The sequence below is a fragment of the Oncorhynchus clarkii genome, chromosome 23 (assembly GCF_045791955.1).
Source record: "Oncorhynchus clarkii lewisi isolate Uvic-CL-2024 chromosome 23, UVic_Ocla_1.0, whole genome shotgun sequence".
Lineage (NCBI taxonomy): Eukaryota > Metazoa > Chordata > Actinopteri > Salmoniformes > Salmonidae > Oncorhynchus > Oncorhynchus clarkii.
The window spans coordinates 42,589,959-42,614,740 of record NC_092169.1 but is presented as its reverse complement, the minus strand read 5'-3'; the positions used below and the strand labels follow the sequence as shown (position 1 = coordinate 42,614,740).

The following is a 24,782-nucleotide window of genomic DNA, read 5'->3' as shown; positions in this document are numbered from 1 at the left end:
AGCTCTCACGATTGGTTAACTCTTCAGGTCCCTCTGGTCTCCACCAATTTAGGTAAATTCTCCTTTAGTGTTAGTGCACCCCATTGTTGGAGTAACCTGCAAAATTCCTTGCAACTTGATTCCCTGGTGCCGCTAGGGCAGTTTAGGACTTTGGTGTTAAATTCATTTATTGAGGATTGCAGTTGTTGATCATAGTGGTTTATTTGTTGAAATTTTAGTATTTTCTTTTCATTATTTTTGTTTTATTTGGAATGTTCGTTTTATTGATTGTGAAAATATTTGTACTCAGGGCACCATTGTGAATGAAACCCTGGCCTTAATTGGGTTCCGAATAAATACAAGTAAAAAAAGATGCGTATATATTATAGACATACACCATACGCTATTGGAGACAGCATAATAAGACGGAGGTTACAGCCAAGCCGTAACCAGGCAAGGAGGAGAGAAGTTGATTCAGTGTCTCTCTACTGACTGGGAAGTGTAAGGATCTGCGAAGCACTGTACGATTCTCTGCTACCCCATCTCAGTCTCCCTGCTCTGTCATGGCATGCGTCCAAAATGGTAACATATTCCCTATAGGGAGCACTACTTTTGACCAGGGCCTATAGTCCAAAAGTAGCACACTGTGTAGGGAATGGGCTCTGGTCAAAAGTAGTGCACTATGTAGGGAATAGGGTGCCATTTGGGATTTAGCCCTGTTCTTTGCAATCCCGGCTCAGTCTCACTGCATTGCCCTGAGGTCTCCAGAATTCACAAGGAGAGAGAGAAGCCCTGACTTGATACTATTAGGTCACACATGTCTACTCACTCACTCACTCACTCACTCACTCACTGAACTAAAGAGTAAACATTACACATTATTGTAACAATGTGCAAATAGTTGAAGTACAAAACAGAAAATAAATATAGGTTGTCTTTACAATGGTGTTTGTTCTTCACTTGTTGACGTTTTCTTGTGGCAACAGGTCACAAATCTTGCTGCTGTGATGGCACACTGTGTTATTTCACCCAATAGATGTGAGTTTATCAAAAATGGATTTGTGCAATCTGAGGGAAGTACTGTATGTGTCTCTGATATGGTCATACGTTTGGCTGGAGGTAAGGAAGTGATGCTCAGATTCCACATCATTTCATGGGCAGTGTGCACATAACCTGTCTTCTCTTAAGAGCCAGGTCTGCCTACAGCAGCCTCTCTCTCAATAGCAATGCTCTCAATGCTCACTGAGTCTGAACATAGTCAAAGCATACCTTAGGTTTGGGTATTCTGCCACTGTGTACTCTAGGTTTGAGACCGAATAACATTCCAGCAGTTATCTTTTTGTTTTTCTCATGATTTGGTTGGGTCTAATTGTGTTGATTCCAGTGAATCTCTATCTCTGTGTACCATTCTCTCTCTTTCTGTCTCTCTGTGGTAAAGGAAGTGCTCATGCTTGGCCATTTTTGTGAATATTTCCCCCTCATTGTAACCATGCTCTCCCACTCACCCAGACGCCCACACACAGGGGTTGTTGTGGTGACAACCGTTGAGGTCTGTGTTAAATGTATATATATTTTTCTCTTCTAAAACTGGCACAAGCAGCATCACTGGTAGAGTTCAGTTCACACTACCTGCTTTGTTCACTGTTTCTAACACCCTGCTTTCTTTCTCTCACTCCCTCTCTCTGCCACCATTCTCCTGTTTGTTTTTTACAAGTGGATAAAAATAGCAGCATTGTGATCACCCCAGACAGGCCTCTCCTTTGGGCTGTCTGCTTGTTTTAAACACAGGAAGCTGCTCTCCAGCTCCTCATTTCTTATTGATTGATTTATTTGGTTGTACATACTCTATATTTCCTGTTTATACATCACTGCATTTAAGAACTGTTCTCTCCTGTTCTCCCGGTACAATATGCTTTTGAATTATTGAGCCTGATATTGATTGGGACATTTTTTGTTGTTGAGATAATCTCATTTGAATTTGTACCACTATGTCAACCAGTGGCAGAATTCACCTGGCTTGCCCCCTCCAACTATCGTCCCACCTCGACCATCCTTCCCCAGTCCTCTCTCTCTGAATATCTGCAGCCTACACAGTGACAGCACATAATAATCATAGTCAGTGCTGCTTCAGTCACGAACACACATCACTTTTTTACGCTCTCTGCAATTCAAGCAAATAACGAATACAAAAATAGTATTTGATGCAATTATAGCCCAGTAGACTTGGTTGACTAGATCTTGAAATGTGTTAAAAACCCATTTAGCAGGTAGAAATTGTAGTATATTTGCAGCATTAGTAAAATGGAGGGTCTTTACTTGGACCACCAGGGAAGCCAGGGTGATGTAATGCAGCACAATGTGGCCAGCTATCCTAAAACTGTCCATACCATGAATATATTGGCCAGTCATATCTAACACACTGTATCCAGTGAATATATGGGGGGGGGGGGGGGGGGGTCCAGGCAGATAATCAACAAGGTCTGTTCCTCTTTTCTGGCTGGGCTGCACCGTGTTATACAGTCTATGGGCTGCACCGTGTTATACAGTCTATGGGCTGCACCATATTAGACTGTCTATGGGCTGCACCGTGTTATACAGTCTATGGGCTGCACCATATTAGACTGTCTATGCCTCTATGGGCTGCACCATATTAGACTGTCTATGCCTCTATGGGCTGCACCATATTAGACTGTCTATGCCTCAATGGGCTGCACCATATTAGACTGTCTATGCCTCTATGGGCTGCACCATATTAGACTGTCTATGCCTCTATGGGCTGCACCATATTAGACTGTCTATGCCTCTATGGGCTGCACCATATTAGACTGTCTATGCCTCTATGGGCTGCACCATATTAGACTGCCTATGCCTCTATGGGCTGCACCATATTAGACTGCCTATGCCTCTATGGGCTGCACCATATTAGACTGTCTATGCCTCTATGGGCTGCACCATATTAGACTGTCTATGCCTCTATGGGCTGCACCATATTAGACTGTCTATGCCTCTATGGGCTGCACCATATTAGACTGCCTATGCCTCTATGGGCTGCACCATATTAGACTGTCTATGCCTCTATGGGCTGCACCATATTAGACTGTCTATGCCTCTATGGGCTGCACCATATTAGACTGTCTATGATTCTATGGGCTGCACCATATTAGACTGTCTATGCCTCTATGGGCTGCACCATATTAGACTGTCTATGCCTCTATGGGCTGCACCATATTAGACTGTCTATGCCTCTATGGGCTGCACCATATTAGACTGTCTATGCCTCTATGGGCTGCGTCACACAGCTCAACTGCACACTACAGTACAGTCCTGCTGCATGCAGCCACTGTGTGGTTTCTATATGTGAAGAGCACTACCTCAGATTAGTTCATCTACAGACCTTGTTACATAACGCTGCACACTAGTGCTTTCTGGTGGTTTCTGGGGATGAGTCACTAATAGATTACTTCTCTTTTCTGACAACTTTCTTTAGCCCATAACAAAGTGCAATACCAATATAGTACAGCAGGAATAGGTACAACAGGTAGGCTACATCCTCATTTGGTCTTCTTCATACAGTTCTCCAATGCCTGTGTTGTCCTTCCTTACCCATATGGAGTTGAGTCTCAAATGGCACCCTATTCCCTATGCCATTTCAGACTCACACGTAGTGTCATTCAGCTCTGTGGCTGACCTTGTTCTCGTGCTGTGTTAATGCCCACCCAGGGTCACCTCGGCTTGGCTAAGATCAATGTGACACAGTGCTGACCAAGCCTGCCCTGCCAGCAAAAACACATGCTCTGCTCCTCACCGTTACCATGACAAAGGCATCCACTTTCTTGGCTGGAATAGGGATGGCTGGATGGAGAGGTGACAGGATAGAGGGGTGGAATAATGGAGGGATGGCAGGATGGATGGGTGGAATAATGGGAGGGGTGGAATAATGTAGGGATGACAGGATGGAGGGGTGGCAGAATGGAGGGGTGGAATAATGTAGGGATGACGGGATGGAGGGGTGGCAGAATGGAGGGGTGGAATAATGGAGGGGTGGAATAATGGAGGGGTGGCAGGATGGAGGGATGACAGGATGGAGGGGTGGAATAATGTAGGGATGACAGGATGGAGGGATGACAGGATGGAGGGGAGGAATAATGTAGGGATGACAGGATGGAGGGGTGGAATAATGTAGGGATGACAGGATGGAGGGGTGGAATAATGTAGGGATGACAGGATGGAGGGGTGGAATAATGTAGGGATGACAGGATGGAGGGGTGGAATAATGTAGGGATGACAGAATGGAGGGGTGGAATAATGTAGGGATGACAGGATGGAGGGATGACAGGATGGAGGGTGGAATAATGGAGGGATGACAGGATGGAGGGGTGGCAGGATGGAGGGTTTGCAGAATGGAGGAATGACAGGATGGAGGGGTGGCAGAATGGAGGGGTGGAATAATGGGAGGGGTGGAATAATGGAGGGGTAGCAGAATGGAGGGGTGGCAGGAGGGATGGTAGGGTAGAGGGATGGTAGGGATGGCTGGATGGAGGGATAGTATGGTGGAGGGATGGTAGGATGGAGGGAAGGATGGTAGGATGGAGGGAGGCATGGTAGGAGGGAGGGATAGTAGGGGAGCATAGTAGTAGAGCGTTGGGCCAGTAGCCGAAAGGTTGCTAGATCAAATCCCCGAGCTGACAAGGTAAGAATCTGTTGTCCTGCCCAAGAACGAGGCAGTTAACCCACTGTTCCTAGGCCATCAGTGTAATTAAGAATTTGTTCTTAACTGACTTGCCTAGTTAAATAAAGGTAAAATAAATGGGTGGAGGGTTGGTATGATGGAAGGGTGGTAGGACAGAGGGAGGGATGGATAGTGGAGGGTTGGTAGGATGGAAGGGTGGTAGGACAGAGGGAGGGATGGATAGTGGAGGGATGGTAGGGTGGAGGGTTGGTAGGATGGAAGGGTGGTAGGACAGAGGGAGGGATGGATAGTGGAGGGGTGGAGGGTGGAGGGTTGGTAGGATGGAAGGGTGGTAGGACAGAGGGAGGAATGGATAGTGGAGGGATGGTTGGTTTGATGGTCGGTGCTCAAGACAGCATGGTAGCAACACAACATGGTACAAACATTATTGGGCAAAGACAACAGCACGAAGGGCAAGCAGGTAGAGACAACAGTACATCACACAAAGCAGCCACAACTGTCAGTAAGAGTGTCCTCGGTTGAGTCTTTGAATGAAGATAAGCAGACAATAATAGTGGTGTGGGGGCTGTGCTTTGGCAAAGTGGGTGGGGTTATATCCTTCCTGTTTGGCCCTGTCCGGGGGTGTCCTCGGAATGGGCCACAGTGTCTCCTGACCCCTCCTGTCTCAGCCTCCAGTATTTATGCTGCAGTAGTTTATGTGTCGGGGGGCTAGGGTCAGTTTGTTATACCTGGAGTACTTCTCCTGTCCTATTCGGTGTCCTGTGTGAATTTAAGTGTGCTCTCTCTAATTCTCTCTTTTTCTCTCTCGGAGGACCTGAGCCCCAGGACCATGCCTCAGGACTACCTGACATGATGACTCCTTGCTGTCCCCAGTCCACCTGGCCGTGCTGCTGCTCCAGTTTCAACTGTTCTGCCTTATTATTATTCGACCATGCTGGTCATTTATGAACATTTGAACATCTTGGCCATGTTCTGTTATAATCTCCACCCGGCACAGCCAGAAGAGGACTAGCCACCCCACATAGCCTGGTTCCTCTCTAGGTTTCTTCCTAGGTTTTGGCCTTTCTAGGGAGTTTTTCCTAGCCACCGTGCTTCTACACCTGCATTGCTTGCTGTTTGGGGTTTTAGGCTGGGTTTCTGTACAGCACTTTGAGATATCAGCTGATGTACAAAGGGCTATATAAATACATTTGATTTGATTTGAATGAAAGCTCTTACAATATTTGATGATGACATTTCTGATGACATGTGCACCACCAAGTCAGAACAGTAGGCCAGTAGGGGAAAGGGACCAAATTATTAGGGTGAGGGACATGGGCTACTAACAGCTTATTTCACAACATACACCCAGTATTACTTTCTGAGCTGAAGTATACTGTACATACAGTTGAAGTCGGAAGTTTACTTACACTTAGGTTGGAGTCATTAAAAATTGTTTTTCAACCACCCCACAAATTTCTTGTTAACAAACTATAGATTTGGCAAGTCGATTAAGACAACTACTATGTGCATGACACAAGTAGTTTTTCCAACAATTGTTTACAGACAGATTATTTCACTTATAATTCACTGTATCACAATTCCAGTGGGTCAGAAGTCTACATACACTAAGTTGACTCTGCCTTAAAACAGCTTTGAAAATTATGTCATGGCTTTAGAAGCTTCTGATAGGCTAATTGACATAATTTGAGTCAATTGGAGGTGTACATGTGGATCTATTTCAAGGCCTACCTTCAAACAGACCCCAGGGATACTTCCAAAGTTGTGGTGAAATGGCTTAAGGACAACAAAGTTAAGGTATTGGAGTGGCCATAACAAAGCCCTGACCTGAATCCTATAGAAAATTTGTGGGCAGAACTGAAAAAGCATGTGCGAGCAAGGAGGCCTACAAACCTGAATCAGTTACACCAGCTCTGTCAGGAGGAATGGGCCAAAATTCACCCAATTTATTATGGGAAACTTGTGGAAGGCTGCCCAAAAAGTTTGACCCAAATTAAACAATTTAAAGGCTATGCTACCAAATACTAATTGAGTGTATGTTAACTTCTGACCCACTGGGAATATAATGAAAGAAATAAAAGCTGAAATAAATCATTCTCTCTACAATTATTCTGACTTTTCACATTCTTAAAATAAGGTGGTGATCCTAACTGACCTAAGACAGGGAATATTTACTCTGATTAAATGTCAGGAATTGTGAAAAACTGAGTTTAAATGTTTTTGGCTAAGGTGTATGTAACCTTCTGACTTCAACTGTATCTCCCTGGCATATTACATCATTTATGCTGAGGCATGCAATACGTTTTTTTGACTCACCTTGTTACACTGTGCTTGCTTGAACAGGAAGGTGGCGTGGTGGTCCTTCTTGTGGGCAAATTTTGTCATGAAACTCTGTCATCAAGTCCAGCATTCTCTGGATTTATGGTGCTTTCAAGACAACTGGGAACTCTGAAAAAAACAAGACAATCATGATGTCAGTGATCTTCAGGTTGGAGCTATAAAAAGAGTCCCGAGTTCCTGACTTGGAATTCCAATTTGGGTGACCATTCAAAATGTATTTTCCCCATTCGGAGCTAGTTTTTTTTCAGAGTTCCCAGTTGACTTGAACTCACTGAAATCTGAGATTTCCCAATTCAGAGTTTCCAGTTGTTGTGAATGCAGCAGATGTCATGCTGGATTGACAGCATGCCAATGTATTCAACCATTTCTGGCCCATGGTGTTGCATGTGAATGTTTATCCTTTTAAACTTGGAAAAGAGACCCTTAAACCCAGACTTGGACCACACACTCTCTCTAGTGAATAGCAGGCTAGTGATGGCTTTGCAACGCTTGCAGTTAGCCACCGATTCCTTCCAAACCACTCCTAGTTGAATTTGCGATTTCCAACTTGTTGTCTAATGTTTATATCCAATGGTCGAGGAGTCCCGATACGTTTTATATCTAATTCATTTTCATATGACAAGAATTGAAAAGGATGTGCCAGTAGATTGTCGACTTGATTCATGATGATGACTTCTTGTCTAGCTTGCTAGCTAAGACTTTGAAAGTTTGATGTTGACATGATCAGTCCATTATAATTGTATCTTTGGCCAATGACCTAGAGGATTTCTGGATATGCACGTCTAATGTAAAGCAATTGCAGCTCCCAAGATGCTAATTTTTGAGCTCTCCCTGTATATTTTGCATTGACGTAGTGTCCACATGAGTGACAGAACACTGAGCCAATCACAGTGCAGCTAGAGAACATTATCAACCCCTATAGTCTGTATTTTCTGCTGGCTGCCCCACCACCGCAAAAAGCACTGAGCTCGGCTGAAACACCTGCATTTTGGAGCTGCCTTACTTAAGAAAGCAAAAAAGAGACCATGTTTGTATGCAGCTTTATTGACTCACTTGTTTTAACATTGTTTGCAAACTGATATGTGACATGTATTAAAGCCGAAATAACATTCCATTTTTTTTTTATTTTGTTATGAAGGTGTGGCTCAAAACAGGTGGGGCTCATTGACGGGTCGCCACTGGTAGGGCTACATGCACCCCAGGGTTCTGTCTCCATCCATCATGGCTGCACGACCAGACAGGACTCTCTTCTGGAACTGGGATTCATTGTCATTAAGAGGATTTGGAATAATTATCCACCCCCTTTGGCCTGAGACCAGTCAATCTAACCTGATTACACTGTAGTCTGGAGCCTTGTGGTTGTCCAGTCCCAATTCACTCCTACCCATTACTTTTGGCCTTTCAATGTGTGCAGATCTACAGTTGAAGTCGGAAGTTTACATACACCTTAGCCAAATACATTAAAAAAATAAATTTAGCAATTCCTGACTTTTAATCGTAGTAAAGATTTCCTGTCTTAGGTCAGTTAGGACCATCACTTTATTTTAAGAATTTGAAATGTCAGAATAATTGTAGAGAAAGTGATTTCCCAGTGGGTCAGAAGTTAACATACTCTCAATTAGTATTTAAATTGTTTATCTTCGGTCAAATGTTTCGAGTAGCCTTCCACAAGCTTCCCACAATAAGTTGGGTGAATTCTGGCCCATTCCTCCTGACAGAGCTGGTGTAACTGAGTCAGGTTTGTAGGCCTCCTTGCTCGCCCACACTTGTTCAGTTCTGCCCACAAATTTTCTATAGGATTGAGGTCGGGACTTTGTTATGGCCACTCCAATACCTCGACTTTGTTGTCCTTAAGCCAATTTGCCACACCTTCGGAAGTATGCATGGGGTTATTGTCCATTTGGAAGACCCATTTGCGACCAAGCTTTAACTTCCTAACTGATGTGTTGCTTCAATATTGCCACATAATTTTCCTCCCTCATGATGCCATCTATTTTGTAAAGTGCACCAGTCCCTCCTGCAGCAAAGCACCCCCACAACATGATGCTGCCACCCCTGTGCTTCACGGTTGGGATGGTGTTCTTCGGCTTGCAAGTCTCCCCCTTTTTCCTCCAAACATAACGATGGCCATTATGGTCAAACACTTCTATTTTTGTTTCATCAGACCAGAGGACATTTCTCCAAAAAGTATGATCTTTGTCCACATGTGCAGTTGCAAACTGTATTCTGGCTTTTTTATGGCGGTTTTTGAGCAGTGGCTTCTTCCTTGCTGAGCACCTTTCAGGTTATGTCTCGTTTTACTGTGTATATAGATACAAAAGTATCTGTTTCCTCCAGCATCTTCACAAGGTCCTTTGCTGCTGTTCTGGGATTGATTTGCACTTTTCACACCAAAGTACGTGTCTCTAGGAGACAGAACGAGTCTCCTTCCTGAGCGGTATGACGGCTATGTGGTCCCATGGTGTTTATGCTTACATACTATTGTTTGTACAGATGAACGTGGTACCTTCAGGCATTTGGAAATTGCTCCCAAGGATGAACTAGACTTGTGGAGGTCTACAATTGTATTTCTGAGGTCTTGGCTTTCTTTTGATTTTCCCATGATGTCAAGCAAAGAGGCACTGAGTTTGAAGGTAGGCCTTGAAATACATCCACAGGTACACCTCCATTTGACTCAAATTATGTAAATTAACCTATCAGAAGCTTCTAAAGCCATGACATCATTTTTCAGAGTTTTCCAAGTTGTTTAAAGGCACAGTCACCTTAGTGTATTTAAACATCTGACCCACTGGAATTGTGATACAGTGAAATAATCTGTCTGTAAACAATTGCTGGAAAAATGACTTGTGTCATGCACAAAGTAGATGTCCTAACCGACTTGCCAAAGCTATAGTTTGTTAACAAGAAATTTGTGGAGATGTTGAACAACAAGTTTTAATGACTCCAACCAAAGTGTATGTAAACTTCTGACTTCAACTGTATATGGTGCAACTTCCAACACTACACTGCTTATACCTTCCAGACCATTCAGATCTGCACACATCAACGTGTTATGGCCAAGGGGAAGGGGTGGCGAGCAAATACTTACCGATTGTGAGTGTTTGTTGGAGGTATCCCTTCTTTACATTGAGGTTGTTGCTGCGGCTTGATTAAGGTTGAATTGTCATCAGGAGACTTAATGGCATTGAGGGTTTGTTGTAGGTACGTCTATATCCTCAGAGGGACTGTTTACATAATTCCTGGAGGGACATTAAGTCTCTGTTATACATTCTGAGCTTGTTGTTGAAGTTTGATTATGGTTTAATTGTCGTCAAGACAGTTAGTGGGAGATTGAGTGTTTGTTGGTGGTAGGCCAGCCTGAGTAATTTTCGGAGGGACGTTAAGTCTCTGTTTTTGTGGTAAGCTTGTTGCTGCTGCAGTTTCATTATGCCACACGCCAGCTCTCTAAAACCAATTTAGCCCACATAGAGTGGGTTAATTGCAACAGATGACATGAAACGCTCTGAGACTGAGAGTAGCAGATTGTTCAGAACAGGCAGTCTAGAGCGAAGATGGCAATGGGACAACCACCTCACCAATGGGGATTCACTTTCCACCCCATCTCACCAATGGGGTACCACTTTCCACCCCATCTCACCAATGGGGTACAACTTTCCACCCCATCTCACCAATGCGGTACCACTTTCTACACCATCTCACCAATGGGGTACCACTTTCCACCCTATAATTCTAGTTCAGTCAGAGCTTTCTTCAACTACCAAAGTGCCATTTCAATTTGACATGGGGAGAATCTCCGTTGCATTGCATTGATTCCTTGTGACCTCTCGCCTCCTTTTCAAAACGCATTGGAGGAGAAGGTCAAAGGGGAGGAACCTCTGGAGCAGGAAGTCAGGACCGTTGATTCTCCCATGTGGGAGAGCAAATAGTATAGAGAGTGAAGACTTACAGTGCCTTGCGAAAGTATTCGGCCCCCTTGAACTTTGCGACCTTTTGCCACATTTCAGGCTTCAAACATAAAGATATAAAACTGTATTTTTTTGTGAAGAATCAACAACAAGTGGGACACAATCATGAAGTGGAAAGACATTTATTGGATATTTCAAACTTTTTTAACAATTATAAAACTGAAAAATTGGGCGTGCAAAATTATTCAGCCCCTTTACTTTCAGTGCAGCAAACTCTCTCCAGAAGTTCAGTGAGGATCTCTGAATGATCCAATGTTGACCTAAATGACTAATGATGATAAATACAATCCACCTGTGTGTAATCAAGTCTCCGTATAAATGCACCTGCACTGTGATAGTCTCAGAGGTCCGTTAAAAGCGCAGAGAGCATCATGAAGAACAAGGAACACACCAGGCAGGTCCGAGATATTGTTGTGAAGAAGTTTAAAGCCATATTTGGATACAAAAAGATTTCCCAAGCTTTAAACATCCCAAGGAGCACTGTGCAAGCGATAATATTGAAATGGAAGGAGTATCAGACCACCGCAAATCTACCAAGACCTGGCCGTCCCTCTAAACTTTCAGCTCATACAAGGAGAAGACTGATCAGAGATGCAGCCAAGAGGCCCATGATCACTCTGGATGAACTGCAGAGATCTACAGCTGAGGTGGGAGACTCTGTCCATAGGACAACAATCAGTCGTATATTGCACAAATCTGGCCTTTATGGAAGAGTGGCAAGAAGAAAGCCATTTCTTAAAGATATCCATAAAAAGTGTTGTTTAAAGTTTGCCACAAGCCACCTGGGAGACACACCAAACATGTGGAAGAAGGTGCTCTGGTCAGATGAAACCAAAATTGAACTTTTTTGGCAACAATGCAAAACGTTATGTTTGGCGTAAAAGCAACACAGCTGAACACACCATCCCCACTGTCAAACATGGTGGTGGCAGCATCATGGTTTGGGCCTGCTTTTCTTCAGCAGGGACAGGGAAGATGGTTAAAATTGATGGGAACATGGATGGAGCCAAATACAGGACCATTCTGGAAGAAAACCTGATGGAGTCTGCAAAAGACCTGAGACTGGGACGGAGATTTGTCTTCCAACAAGACAATGATCCAAAACATAAAGCAAAATCTACAATGGAATGGTTCAAAAATAAACATATCCAGGTGTTAGAATGGCCAAGTCAAAGTCCAGACCTGAATCCAATCGAGAATCTGTGGAAAGAACTGAAAACTGCTGTTCACAAATGCTCTCCATCCAACCTCACTGAGCTCGAGCTGTTTTGCAAGGAGGAATGGGAAAAAATGTCAGTCTCTCGATGTGCAAAACTGATAGAGACATACCCCAAGTGACTTACAGCTGTAATCGCAGCAAAAGGTGGCGCTACAAAGTATTAACTTAAGGGGGCTGAATAATTTTACACGCCCAATTTTTCAGTTTTTGATTTGTTAAAAAAGTTTGAAATATCCAATAAATGTCGTTCCACTTCATGATTGTGTCCCACTTGTTGTTGATTCTTCACAAAAACATACAGTTTCATATCTTTATGTTTGAAGCCTGAAATGTGGCAAAAGGTCGCAAAGTTCAAGGGGGCCGAATACTTTCGCAAGGCACTGTATACAAATGGAAACTAAATCAATATAATAGGAAGAGAGTGAGAGTGTTATAAAAGTGTGTGAAACGCCACTGTGGTTATGTTAACAGGTTAGCAGCAGAGCTTGTGGAGAGACAGTGTGGAGAGGAGCATGCTATTTCTGTGGTGTGAAACTATAGAACCTCACCCGTCACCACCACCTCCACACCTACTGTTGTGTGAAACCATAGAACCTCACCCGTCACCACCACCTCCACGCCTCCTGTTGTGTGAAACCATAGAACCCGTCACCACCACCTCCACGCCTCCTGTTGTGTGAAACCATAGAACCCGTCACCACCACCTCCACACCTCCTGTTGTGTGAAACCATAGAACCAGTCACCACCACCTCCACACCTCCTGTTGTGTGAAACCATAGAACCTCACCCATCACCACCACCTCCACACCTCCTGTTGTGTGAAACCATAGAACCTCACCCATCACCACCACCTCCACACCTCCTGTTGTGTGAAACCATAGAACCTCACCCGTCACCACCACCTCCACACCTCCTTTTGTGTGAAACAATAGAAACCGTCACCACCACCTCCACGCCTCCTGTTGTGTGAAACCATAGAACCCGTCACCACCACCTCCACACCTCCTGTTGTGTGAAACCATAGAACCTCACCCATCACCACCACCTCCACACCTCCTGTTGTGTGAAACCATAGAACCAGTCAACACCACCTCCACACCTCCTGTTGTGTGAAATCATAGAACCTCATCCATCACCACCACCTCCACACCTCCTGTTGTGTGAAACCATAGAACCTCACCCATCACCACCACCTCCACACCTCCTGTTGTGTGAAACCATAGAACCTCACCCATCACCACCACCTCCACACCTCCTGTTGTGTGAAACCATAGAACCAGTCACCACCACCTCCACACCTCCTGTTGTGTGAAACCATAGAACCTCACCCATCACCACCACCTCCACACCTCCTGTTGTGTGAAACCATAGAACCTCACCCATCACCACCACCTCCACACCTCCTGTTGTGTGAAACCATAGAACCCATCACCACCACCTCCACACCTCCTGTTGTGTGAAACCATAGAACCTCACCCATCACCACCACCTCCACACCTGTTGTGTGAAACCATAGAACCTCACCCATCACCACCACCTCCACACCTCCTGTTGTGTGAAACCATAGAACCCATCACCACCACCTCCACACCTCCTGTTGTGTGAAACCATAGAACCTCACCCATCACCACCACCTCCACACCTCCTGTTGTTTGAAACCATAGAACCTCACCAGTCACCACCACCTCCACACCTCCTGTTGTGTGAAACCATAGAACCCATCACCACCACCTCTACACCTCCTGTTGTGTGAAACCGTAGAACTCGTCACCACCACCTCCACCCAGCCTAACTCTGACTTTAGCCAAATTTAGATTTGTTTTTTGGGAAAGCAAGAAGAGGAGGAACAGGGCAAACTGCTTTCTACTGGGAGGATGTAACCACTTGACCACACTGTTATCCAACCACATCCCTCCCAGCCAAGGGCTGTGTCCCAAATGCCACCCTATCCCTTAGATAGTTCTCTATTTTTGACCAGGGCCCATAGGGAATAGGGTGCCATTTGGGGCGCTACCAAGTAGCCATTGTGGTAATTGTTGGGAAAAAATAGAAGAAGGCATGCCTCTATATACCTCTATAGTGCCAACCTAGTCATTAGTGTGTTTTTGTCAGAAACTCACGATAGGCAAACTACATTGTAAAAAAAAAAAGAAGGTGGTTGTCACTTGCTGGGGAATTTGAATACGTGGTTTCCTGTTTAGCTACTAGCTACACATAGCTTTTGTAGGGCATCCCAGTCAGTCAGCTGGTGGCAGAGGGGGAGGCAGGGATAGAGGGATGGGTGTTCCTGTCCATCTGTTAGCCACTGTGACCTACTAACTGTCACAACTGGAGCAGCATGTATCCAGCCTTCCCAGCCTCCCCAGCGCCAGCCTCCCCCAGCCCTGCCCCAGCCTCCCTCAGCACTGTCCCAGCCCTGCCACAGCCTCCCCAGTCCCAGCCTCCCCTAGCCTCCCTCAGTCTTGCCCTAGCCTCCCCAGTCCCAGCCTCCTCTAGCCGCCCTCAGCCCTGCCCCAGCCCTGCCCCAGCTTCCCCAGCCTCCCCTATCCTCCCTCAGCACTGCCCCAGCTTCCCCAGCCTCCCTCAGCACTGCCCCAGCTTCCCCAGCCTCCCTCAGCCCTGCCCCAGGCTCCCTAAGTCAACCTTAAGTTTCTGCAGTTTTTCTTGGTTGATTGAATGGAGGTAGGAAGAGAGAGAGGGCAGGATGGATGAATGGAGGGAGATGGAGGGAGGCAGGGATGATATGAGGGCATCATGTTAGATAATCATTGTGAGTCTGACTCTTAGTGGGATAATCCATATAAGGAAGAAGTAAATCTCTTAATTTTGGAGGAGAAAGTATTGGCCGTGTGTGTGTGTGTGTGTGTGTGTGTGTGTGTGTGTGTGTGTGTGTGTGTGTGTGTGTGTGTGTGTGTGTGTGTGTTTGCCTCGTCAGTCAGTGTGTGTGTTTTTGCCTCGTCAGTCAGTGTATTTGTGTGTGTTTGCCTTTTCAGTCAGTGTGTGTGTGTGTTTGCCTTGTCAGTCTGTGTGTTTGTGTGTGTTTGCCTTGTCAGTCAGTGTGTTTGTGTGTGTTTGCCTTGTCAGTCCGTGTGTTTGTGTGTGTTTGCCTTGTCAGTCCGTGTGTTTGTGTGTGTTTGCCTTGTCAGTCAGTGTGTGTGTGTGTGTGTGTGTGTGTGTGTGTGTGTGTGTGTGTGTGTGTGTGTGTGTGTGTGTGTGTGTGTGTGTTTGCCTTGTCAGTCAGTGTGTGTGTGTGTGTGTGTGTGTGTGTGTGTGTGTGTGTGTGTGTGTGTGTGTGTGTGTGTGTGTGTGTGTGTGTTTGCCTTGTCAGTCCGTGTGTTTGTGTGTTTTTGCCTTGTCAGTCAGTGTGTGTGTGTGTGTGTGTGTGTGTGTGTGTGTGTGTGTGTATGCATGTGTGTTTGCCTTGTCAGTCAGTGTGTTTGCCTTGTCAGTCAGTGTGTGTGTGTATGCTTGCCTCGTTAGTCAGTGTGTGTGTTTTTGCCTTGTCAGTCAGTGTGTGTGTGTGTATGCGTGTGTGTTTCTTTGTCAGTCCGTGTGTTTGTGTGTGTTTGCCTTGTCAGTCCAGTCTGTGTGTTTGTGTGTGTTTGCCTTGTCAGTCAGTGTGTGTGTTTGCCTTGTCAGTCAGTGTGTGTGTTTGTCTTGTCAGTCAGTGTGTGTGTTTGCCTTGTCAGTCAGTGTGTGTGTTTGTCTTGTCAGTCAGTGTGTGTGTTTGCCTTGTCAGTCAGTGTGTGTGTTTGCCTTGTCAGTCAGTGTGTGTGTTTGCCTTGTCAGTCAGTGTTGTGTTTGCCTTGTCAGTCCGTGTGTGTGTTTGCCTTGTCAGTCAGTGTGTGTGTTTGCCTTGTCAGTCCGTGTGTGTGTTTGCCTTGTCAGTCAGTGTGTGTGTTTGCCTTGTCAGTCAGTGTGTGTGTTTGCCTTGTCAGTCAGTGTGTGTGTTTGCCTTGTCAGTCCGTGTGTGTGTTTGCCTTGTCAGTCAGTGTGTGTGTTTGCCTTGTCAGTCAGTGTGTGTGTTTGCCTTGTCAGTGTGTTTGCCTTGTCAGTCAGTGTGTTTGTGTGTGTTTGCCTTGTCAGTCAGTGTGCAGAGTTGAAGCCCAACACAGACAGGTAGTACAGACACATCTGGATGTAGGGTTTCCTACATGTTTTAATACACTGGTCTCTGTTCACAAGGCCATGAAATGGGGGTAGGAAGGCCCACCAGCTGTGGCCTCTTGATCATTAAACTTAAGGAGTGAACTTCCATGTGAGACAGTCCCAAATTACAACCTATTTATGTAGTGCACTACTTTTGAAAAGCAATTGAGAACTCTATTTGTGCCCTTAGGCCAAGTCTACTAGTGCTATGGTGGTGCTTCAGACACAAACAGACAGGGCTCTGGTTAAAGGTTGTGCACTATATAGGGAATAGGGTGCTATTTTGGACACACAGAGTAATAGAGAGTAAGACAGATTTGTATGACCACTTTCAGTTGTTTTAACTGTTGATGTGCTAATGCCCTCAAACTCAGCTCTGGACCTCGAAGCCAGTTCCACTAGTTTATTTTATTTTCCCCCTCTAATCAGGGATTTAGACCTGGGAAACCAGCTGGGTGCAATTAATTATTAGGTAGAACAGAATACCAGTCTGTACCTCGTAGGGTAAGATTTGAATACCCCTGTGTTAATGCCAGGCTACATCCATTCATACGAAGGCAAAACATATTTTTTGTCTGCCTATAATCCATATTATCCTAATCCGCCTAAATACAAAGGCAACCTAAATCACACAACCCATTAAGACCATATGCCAAACCCACGCCATTGGTCTACACTAGTCAGAGGTTTACCGGTTTAGGCCGTGTGTGTGTGTGTGTATGACTGTATAGTTCTGAGCTGGCATTTATATGGCCATGGGAAGTGTCATCAACAGTGTATGTACTGTACGATGGCTGCTTTGATGCAAGGCCTTCTCTTCCTAGTGTTCTATTGGAAAATGTTTGATCCAACTGCACAGACCTAGGTACAGTTTGACCCAGTCAAAGAAATGTGCCTCACCTCAAACTTCCTAGTATTCAATGATGTATGAAAACCCAGATAATACTCTTATCTACTTCTCTCAGGGGGAGGTTGATTGAATCATAGGGGCAATGTCAAATTTGACAAGCACTTCACTGTGCGGTTGCTACGGAGACAGAGACCATGTGATTAAGAGAGCACTGATCAAGCAAAGAGATGCTATTGTGTATGTCCGTACTGACTACTCTGAGGCACAAACAGATCTAGAGTAAGAAAATGAGAAAAGTTCGCAAATATAAAGACAGGTTAATATGGAGGAAGAGGGATATTATCATAGACAGTTTAACATGGAGGAAGAGGGATATTACCGTAAAGACAGTTTAACGTGGAGTAAGAGGGATATTAACATGAAGACAGTTTAACATGGAGGAAGAGGGATATTAACATAAAGACAGTTTAACATGGAGGAAGAGGGATATTAACATAAAGACAGTTTAACATGGAGGAAGAGGGATATTAACATAAAGACAGTTTAACATGGAGGAAGAGGGATATTAACGTAAAGACAGTTTAACATGGAGGAAGAGGGATATTAACATAAAGACCGTTTAACGTGGAGGAAGAGGGATATTAACGTAAAGACAGTTTAACGTGGAGGAAGAGGGATATTAACGTAAAGACAGTTTAACATGGAGGAAGAGGGATATTAACATAAAGACGGATTAACATGGAGGATGAGGGATATTAACGTAAAGACAGTTTAACGTGGAGGAAGAGGGATATTAACATAAAGACAGATTAACATGGAGGAAGAGGGATATTAACATAAAGACAGATTAACATGGAGGAAGAGGGATATTATCATAGACAGTTTAACATGGAGGAAGAGGGATATTAACATAAAGACAGTTTAACATGGAGGAAGAGGGATATTAACATAAAGACAGTTTAACATGGAGGAAGAGGGATATTAACATAAAGATAGTTTAACATGGAGGAAGAGGGATATTAACATAAAGACAGTTTAACATGGAGGAAGAGGGATATTAACGTAAAGACAGTTTAACGTGGAGGAAGAGGGATATTAACATAAAGACAGTTTAACATGGAGGAAGAGCGATATTATCATAGACAGTTTAACATGGAGGAAGAGGGATATTAACATAAAGACAGTTTAACATGGAGGAAGAGGGATATTAACTTAAAGACAGTTTAACATGGAGGAAGAGGGATATTAACGTAAAGACAGTTTAACGTGGAGGAAGAGGGATATTAACATAAAGACAGTTTAACATGGAGGAAGAGGGATATTAACGTAAAGACAGTTTAACATGGAGGAAGAGGGATATTATCATAAAGACAGTTTAACATGGAGGAAGAGGGATATTAACGTAAAGACAGATTAACGTGGAGGAAGAGGGATATTAACATAAAGACAGATTAACATGGAGGAAGAGGGATATTAACATAAAGACAGTTTAACATGGAGGAAGAGGGATATTAACATAAAGACAGATTAACATGGAGGAAGAGGGATATTATCATAAAGACAGTTTAACGTGGAGTAAGAGGGATATTATCATAGACAGTTTAACATAGAGGAAGAGGGATATTAACGTAAAGACAGTTTAACATGGAGGAAGAGGGATATTAACATAAAGACAGTTTAACAAGGAGGAAGAGGGATATTATCATAAAGACAGTTTAACGTGGAGTAAGAGGGATATTATTGTAGACAGTTTAACATGGAGGAAGAGGGATATTAACGTAAAGACAGTTTAACATGGAGGAAGAGGGATATTAACGTAAAGATAGTTTAACATGGAGGAAGAGGGATATTAACGTAAAGACAGATTAACGTGGAGGAAGAGGGATATTAACATAAAGACAGATTAACATGGAGGAAGAGGGATATTAACATAAAGACAGTTTAACATGGAGGAAGAGGGATATTAACATAAAGACAGATTAACATGGAGGAAGAGGGATATTATCATAAAGACAGTTTAACGTGGAGTAAGAGGGATATTATCATAGACAGTTTAACATAGAGGAAGAGGGATATTAACGTAAAGACAGTTTAACATGGAGGAAGAGGGATATTAACATAAAGACAGTTTAACAAGGAGGAAGAGGGATATTATCATAAAGACAGTTTAACATGGAGGAAGAGGGATATTATCATAAAGACAGATTAACATGGAGGAAGAGGGATATTATCATAGACAGTTTAACATGGAGGAAGAGGAATATTAACATAAAGACAGTTTAACATGGAGGAAGAGGGATATTAACATAAAGATAGTTTAACATGGAGGAAGAGGGATATTAACATAAAGACAGTTTAACATGGAGGAAGAGGGATATTAACGTAAAGACAGTTTAACGTGGAGGAAGAGGGATATTAACATAAAGACAGTTTAACATGGAGGAAGAGGGATATTATCATAGACAGTTTAACATGGAGGAAGAGGGATATTAACATAAAGACAGTTTAACATGGAGGAAGAGGGATATTAACTTAAAGACAGTTTAACATGAAGGAAGAGGGATATTAACATAAAGACAGTTTAACATGGAGGAAGAGGGATATTAACGTAAAGACAGTTTAACGTGGAGGAAGATGGATATTAACATAAAGACAGTTTAACATGGAGGAAGAGGGATATTAACATAAAGACAGTTTAACATGGAGGAAGAGGGACATTATCATAAAGACAGTTTAACATGGAGGAAGAGGGATATTAACGTAAAGACAGATTAACGTGGAGGAAGAGGGATATTAACATAAAGAAAGTTTAACGTGGAGGAAGAGGGATATTAACATAAAAACAGTTTAACATGGAGGAAGAGGGATATTAACTTAAAGACAGTTTAACATGAAGGAAGAGGGATATTAACGTAAAGACAGTTTAACGTGGAGGAAGAGGGATATTAACATAAAGACAGTTTAACATGGAGGAAGAGGGATATTAACATAAAGACAGTTTAACATGGAGGAAGAGGGATATTATCATAAAGACAGATTAACATGGAGGAAGAGAGATATTATCATAAAGACAGTTTAACGTGGAGTAAGAGGGATATTATCATAGACAGTTTAACATGGAGGAAGAGGGATATTAACGTAAAGACAGTTTAACGTGGAGGAAGAGGGATATTAACATAAAGACAGTTTAACAAGGAGGAAGAGGGATATTATCATAAAGACAGTTTAACATGGAGGAAGAGGGATATTATCATAAAGACAGTTTAACGTGGAGGAAGAGGGATATTATCATAGACAGTTTAACGTGGATGAAGAGGGATATTAACGTAAAGACAGATTAACATGGAGGAAGAGGGATATTATCATAAAGACAGTTTAACGTGGAGGAAGAGGGATATTATCATAGACAGTTTAACATGGAGGAAGAGGGATATTAACGTAAAGACAGTTTAACATGGAGGAAGAGGGATATTAACGTAAAGACAGTTTAACATGGAGGAAGAGGGATATTAACATAAAGACAGTTTAACATGGAGGAAGAGGGATATTAACATAAAGACAGTTTAACATGGAGGAAGAGGGATATTAACATAAAGACAGTTTAACATGGAGGAAGAGGGATATTAACATAAAGACAGTTTAACATGGAGGAAGAGGGATATTATCATAAAGACAGTTTAACATGGAGGAAGGGGGATATTATCATAAAGACAGTTTAAGGTGGAGGAAGAGGGATATTATCATAGACAGTTTAACATGGATGAAGAGGGATATTAACATAAAGACAGTTTAACATGGAGGAAGAGGGATATTAACGTAAAGACAGTTTAACATGGAGGAAGAGGGATATTATCATAGACAGTTTAACATGGAGGAAGAGGGACATTAACATAAAGACAGTTTAACATGGAGGAAGAGGGATATTAACATAAAGACAGTTTAAAATGGAGGAAGAGGGATATTATCATAAAGACAGTTTAACATGGAGGAAGAGGGATATTAACGTAAAGACAGTTTAACATGGAGGAAGAGGGATATTAACGTAAAGACAGTTTAACATGGAGGAAGAGGGATATTAACGTAAAGACAGTTTAACATGGAGGAAGAGGGATATTATCATAGACAGTTTAACATGGAGGAAGAGGGATATTAACATAAAGACAGTTTAACATGGAGGAAGAGGGATATTAACATAAAGACAGTTTAAAATGGAGGAAGAGGGATATTATCATAAAGACAGTTTAACATGGAGGAAGAGGGATATTAACGTACAGACACTTTAACGTGGAGGAAGAGGGATATTAACGTAAAGACAGTTTAACATGGAGGAAGAGGGATATTAACCCTCCGTGGAAGACCAAAGAGGAGAGTTTCTGTGGTTAAGAAGGTGAGGAGGCTTTTACATTTAAGCCATGTTGGCAGCTCCATCTCTCCTTGTGTGTGTGTAGCAGCTGCAGTGGCCAGGCCTGCATTAGCATGCTGAAGGTGCTTATGTAAACTGTAGTGGTCCACGTCCCAAATAGCACCGCATTCCCTATAAAGTGTACCACCCATAGGGCTCTGGTCAAAAGCAGTGCACTATGTAGGGAATAGTGTGTCATTTGGGATGGACCTATGCTGTTGGAGCTGGGCCAATGTGGGACTCTGCTCTGAAATGGGCCACTATCTATTCTATGAGAGGTGCTTTGTTTTATACGGGGGTTTATTTGAGGCCTGTTACTGAAATATAGTATGGTGATGGAAATGGTTTGTATTCATTATTAGAGGTGAATGACGTGTCAGTGTAATGCACTAAAGACAACACTATGTTGTCACCTCTGTCCCACCTCCACCCACCCATCTGAACATATTTGATCTAAGGCCTTCTTCCCACATGGACAGAGACATCCTGAATTATAAACATGCAACTACTTCTCAATCAGTCAATCAATCAGTCAATCAATCAGACACCTAGCCTAAGTATAATCAGTCTGAATAAACTGTTTTGTAATAAACTTCATTGTGACCGGTCCATCTCTCAGGTGTTTGCCACCTACCCCAACGAGGACTATGACCGTCGGAACGAGGACGTCGACCCCATGGCTGCATCTGCCGAGTACGAGCTGGAGAAGAGGGTGGAGAGGCTCGATATGTTCCCTGTTGCACTGGAGAAAGGTACACCTAAGCCAAATTACCCCTATAACCTTAATGTGGCATCTGGGATTCAGTAATCCCCATAACCGTAATGTGGCAATCTGGGATTCGAACAACAAAGATCATTCCCAGATTGCCCATTTAAGAAAACTCCTCTTCATCATACTTATATTTCACAGTACTCTAAAGAAGAGTGTCTCAAGAGAATGGAGATACAAATCATACAATCATTCCCCATTAGCACGCATCCATCATTTCTCCATCATCACTCCATCTTCCCTCTAGTTATCCCTCCTCCCAAGAGGGAATTCTCAATCACTCCATCTTCCCTCCAGTTATCCCTCCTCCCAAGAGGGAATTCTCAATCACTCCATCTTCCCTCCAGTTATCCCTCCTTCCAAAAGGGAATTCTCAATCACTCCATCTTCCCTCCAGTTATCCCTCCTTCCAAGAGGGAATTCTCAATCACTCCATCTTCCCTCCAGTTATCCCTCCTTCCAAAAGGGAATTCTCAATCACTCCATCTTCCCTCCAGTTATCCCTCCTCCCAAGAGGGAATTCTCAATCACTCCATCTTCACATTGACAGGATGTTAACATAGGGTAAAATGACTGTAACAGGAAAACATTGATTTGAAAAGCTATTATGAAACAAAACGGCATTTCATTTTCATCATGGATTAAGATAACTATGACTGTATTTTCTTCTCACAGTATTTCTCCTATATCCACTGTGTCTTCAGATGGTGATGGGCTTGGTATCAGTATCATTGGGATGGGGGCGGGGGCAGACATGGGCCTGGAGAAACTGGGCATCTTTGTCAAGACGGTCACCGATAAAGGAGCAGCGCACAGGGATGGCAGGTATGTCACAAAATGGTGGCCTCTCCATCTACGGCTTGTTCTTCTATACTCCTGTCAGATTTACCTGAACAAGTTCTGCATGATTTAATCATCTTTTTTTGTGACCAACATTTAATTTAGTTTGTCATTTATTCAGAAGGGGGTTACAGGTACATGTTTAACATTCAAAGTCATTTTAATTCAGTGATATCCATATATTCAGTTATCATATTTGCATTTCATATATTCACAAACTGTATTTCTTGTGCCTGTGGGCTGCCACAAAAACAAAAAACACACAAGAATAATGCATACACAGATAAAGAAAAAAAAGTCTCCCCAACCCATTCCCTCAACCCCCTCAGTCCCCCTCCCCAACCCATTCCCTCAACCCCCTCAGTCCCCCTCCCTAACCCATTCCCTCTACCCCCTCAGTCCCCCTCCCCAACCCATTCCCTCAACCCCCTCAGTCCCCCTCCCTAACCCATTCCCTCAACCCCCTCAGTCCCCCTCCCCAACCCATTTCTTCAACCCCTTCAGTCCCCCTCCCCAACCCATTTCTTTAACACCCTCAGGTGAGCCAATGTAGGAAAGATTGGTAAACCCTGGTTTAAGAGATAAATGAATACCTCTTCTTCCAGGGAAATGGGGGCCATAATATTAATCTCTTTTCTCAGCCAGCAGAAGTGTCATGTCTAAACCAATTTGTAATTGCGCGAAATGCTAGTCCTTGAATTTAATGATTAATGATGATTTAATAAGAATGTAAGAAGCAATCACGCATGTGAGATGAGCCATACTAGTGTATCTAGTAGTACTATTCACATCTTGGTCTAGCTAGCTGATTTGATATGGTTCCTTGTGTGAGCATGTCTCGCTTGCAAGATAGATTTCTGAGACAAACCTGTATATAATAAAAGTTGAATAAAAGATGGCTGAAAAAGTAAGCATGTTATACGAGGCTGTTGTGCTGCTTTGTGTTTTTCCATCCAGGATCCAGGTGAATGACCTGATAGTGGAGGTGGATGGGACCAGTCTGGTGGGGGTTACCCAGACCTTCGCTGCCTCCGTCCTCAGGAACACCACAGGCACCGTCAAGTGAGGATACGTTTTTAGGGATTCATCCCAAATGACCCTATTCCCTTTATAGTGCACTACTTTTGACCAGGGCCCAACTACTGCACCTTTTTAAAGCAATTTTAAAACAATGAGCTACTGAGAAATAAGTTGAGTTGCTTTGATGGACGTCACTCTCAAACACTTGAATACAGACAGGCAGGTTAAATTGCTTGGCCCTGTATGAAGTTGGGCCCATCAAGTCTGATCTCTTCTTTGTGTTGTACAACGTGATGTCAGACACCATTAAGGTTTTCTGGAGACATGTTCTTCTTAGTTTGCAGTAGCTTTAGACTCTAGAAAGACTGTCAAAATGACTCATTATATGCTCTGAGAGAGATGTTTTTTCAGCTATGTAAGAATCTGCAGTTCAGAATAAATATTTTTTGAACCTTTATTTAACTAGGCAAGTCAGTTAAGAATACATTTTTATTTACAATGACGGCAGTTAACAGTTGGTTAACAGTGGGTTAACTGCCTTGTTCAGGGACAGAACAA

General features: G+C 43.3%; 1 protein-coding gene across 1 annotated transcript in view; it reads left to right on the top strand.

Moving 5' to 3' along the window:
* LOC139381401 (neurabin-2-like) overlaps nucleotides 1-24,782 on the top strand; it is a 36,403-nt gene that overhangs the window by 7,239 nt on the left and 4,382 nt on the right. Inside the window, exons 2-4 of the mRNA XM_071124901.1 lie at nucleotides 22,215-22,347; nucleotides 23,069-23,189; nucleotides 24,162-24,266. Of these exons, the coding sequence (XP_070981002.1) occupies nucleotides 22,215-22,347; nucleotides 23,069-23,189; nucleotides 24,162-24,266 (359 nt within the window). The remainder of the gene's footprint in view (nucleotides 1-22,214; nucleotides 22,348-23,068; nucleotides 23,190-24,161; nucleotides 24,267-24,782) is intronic.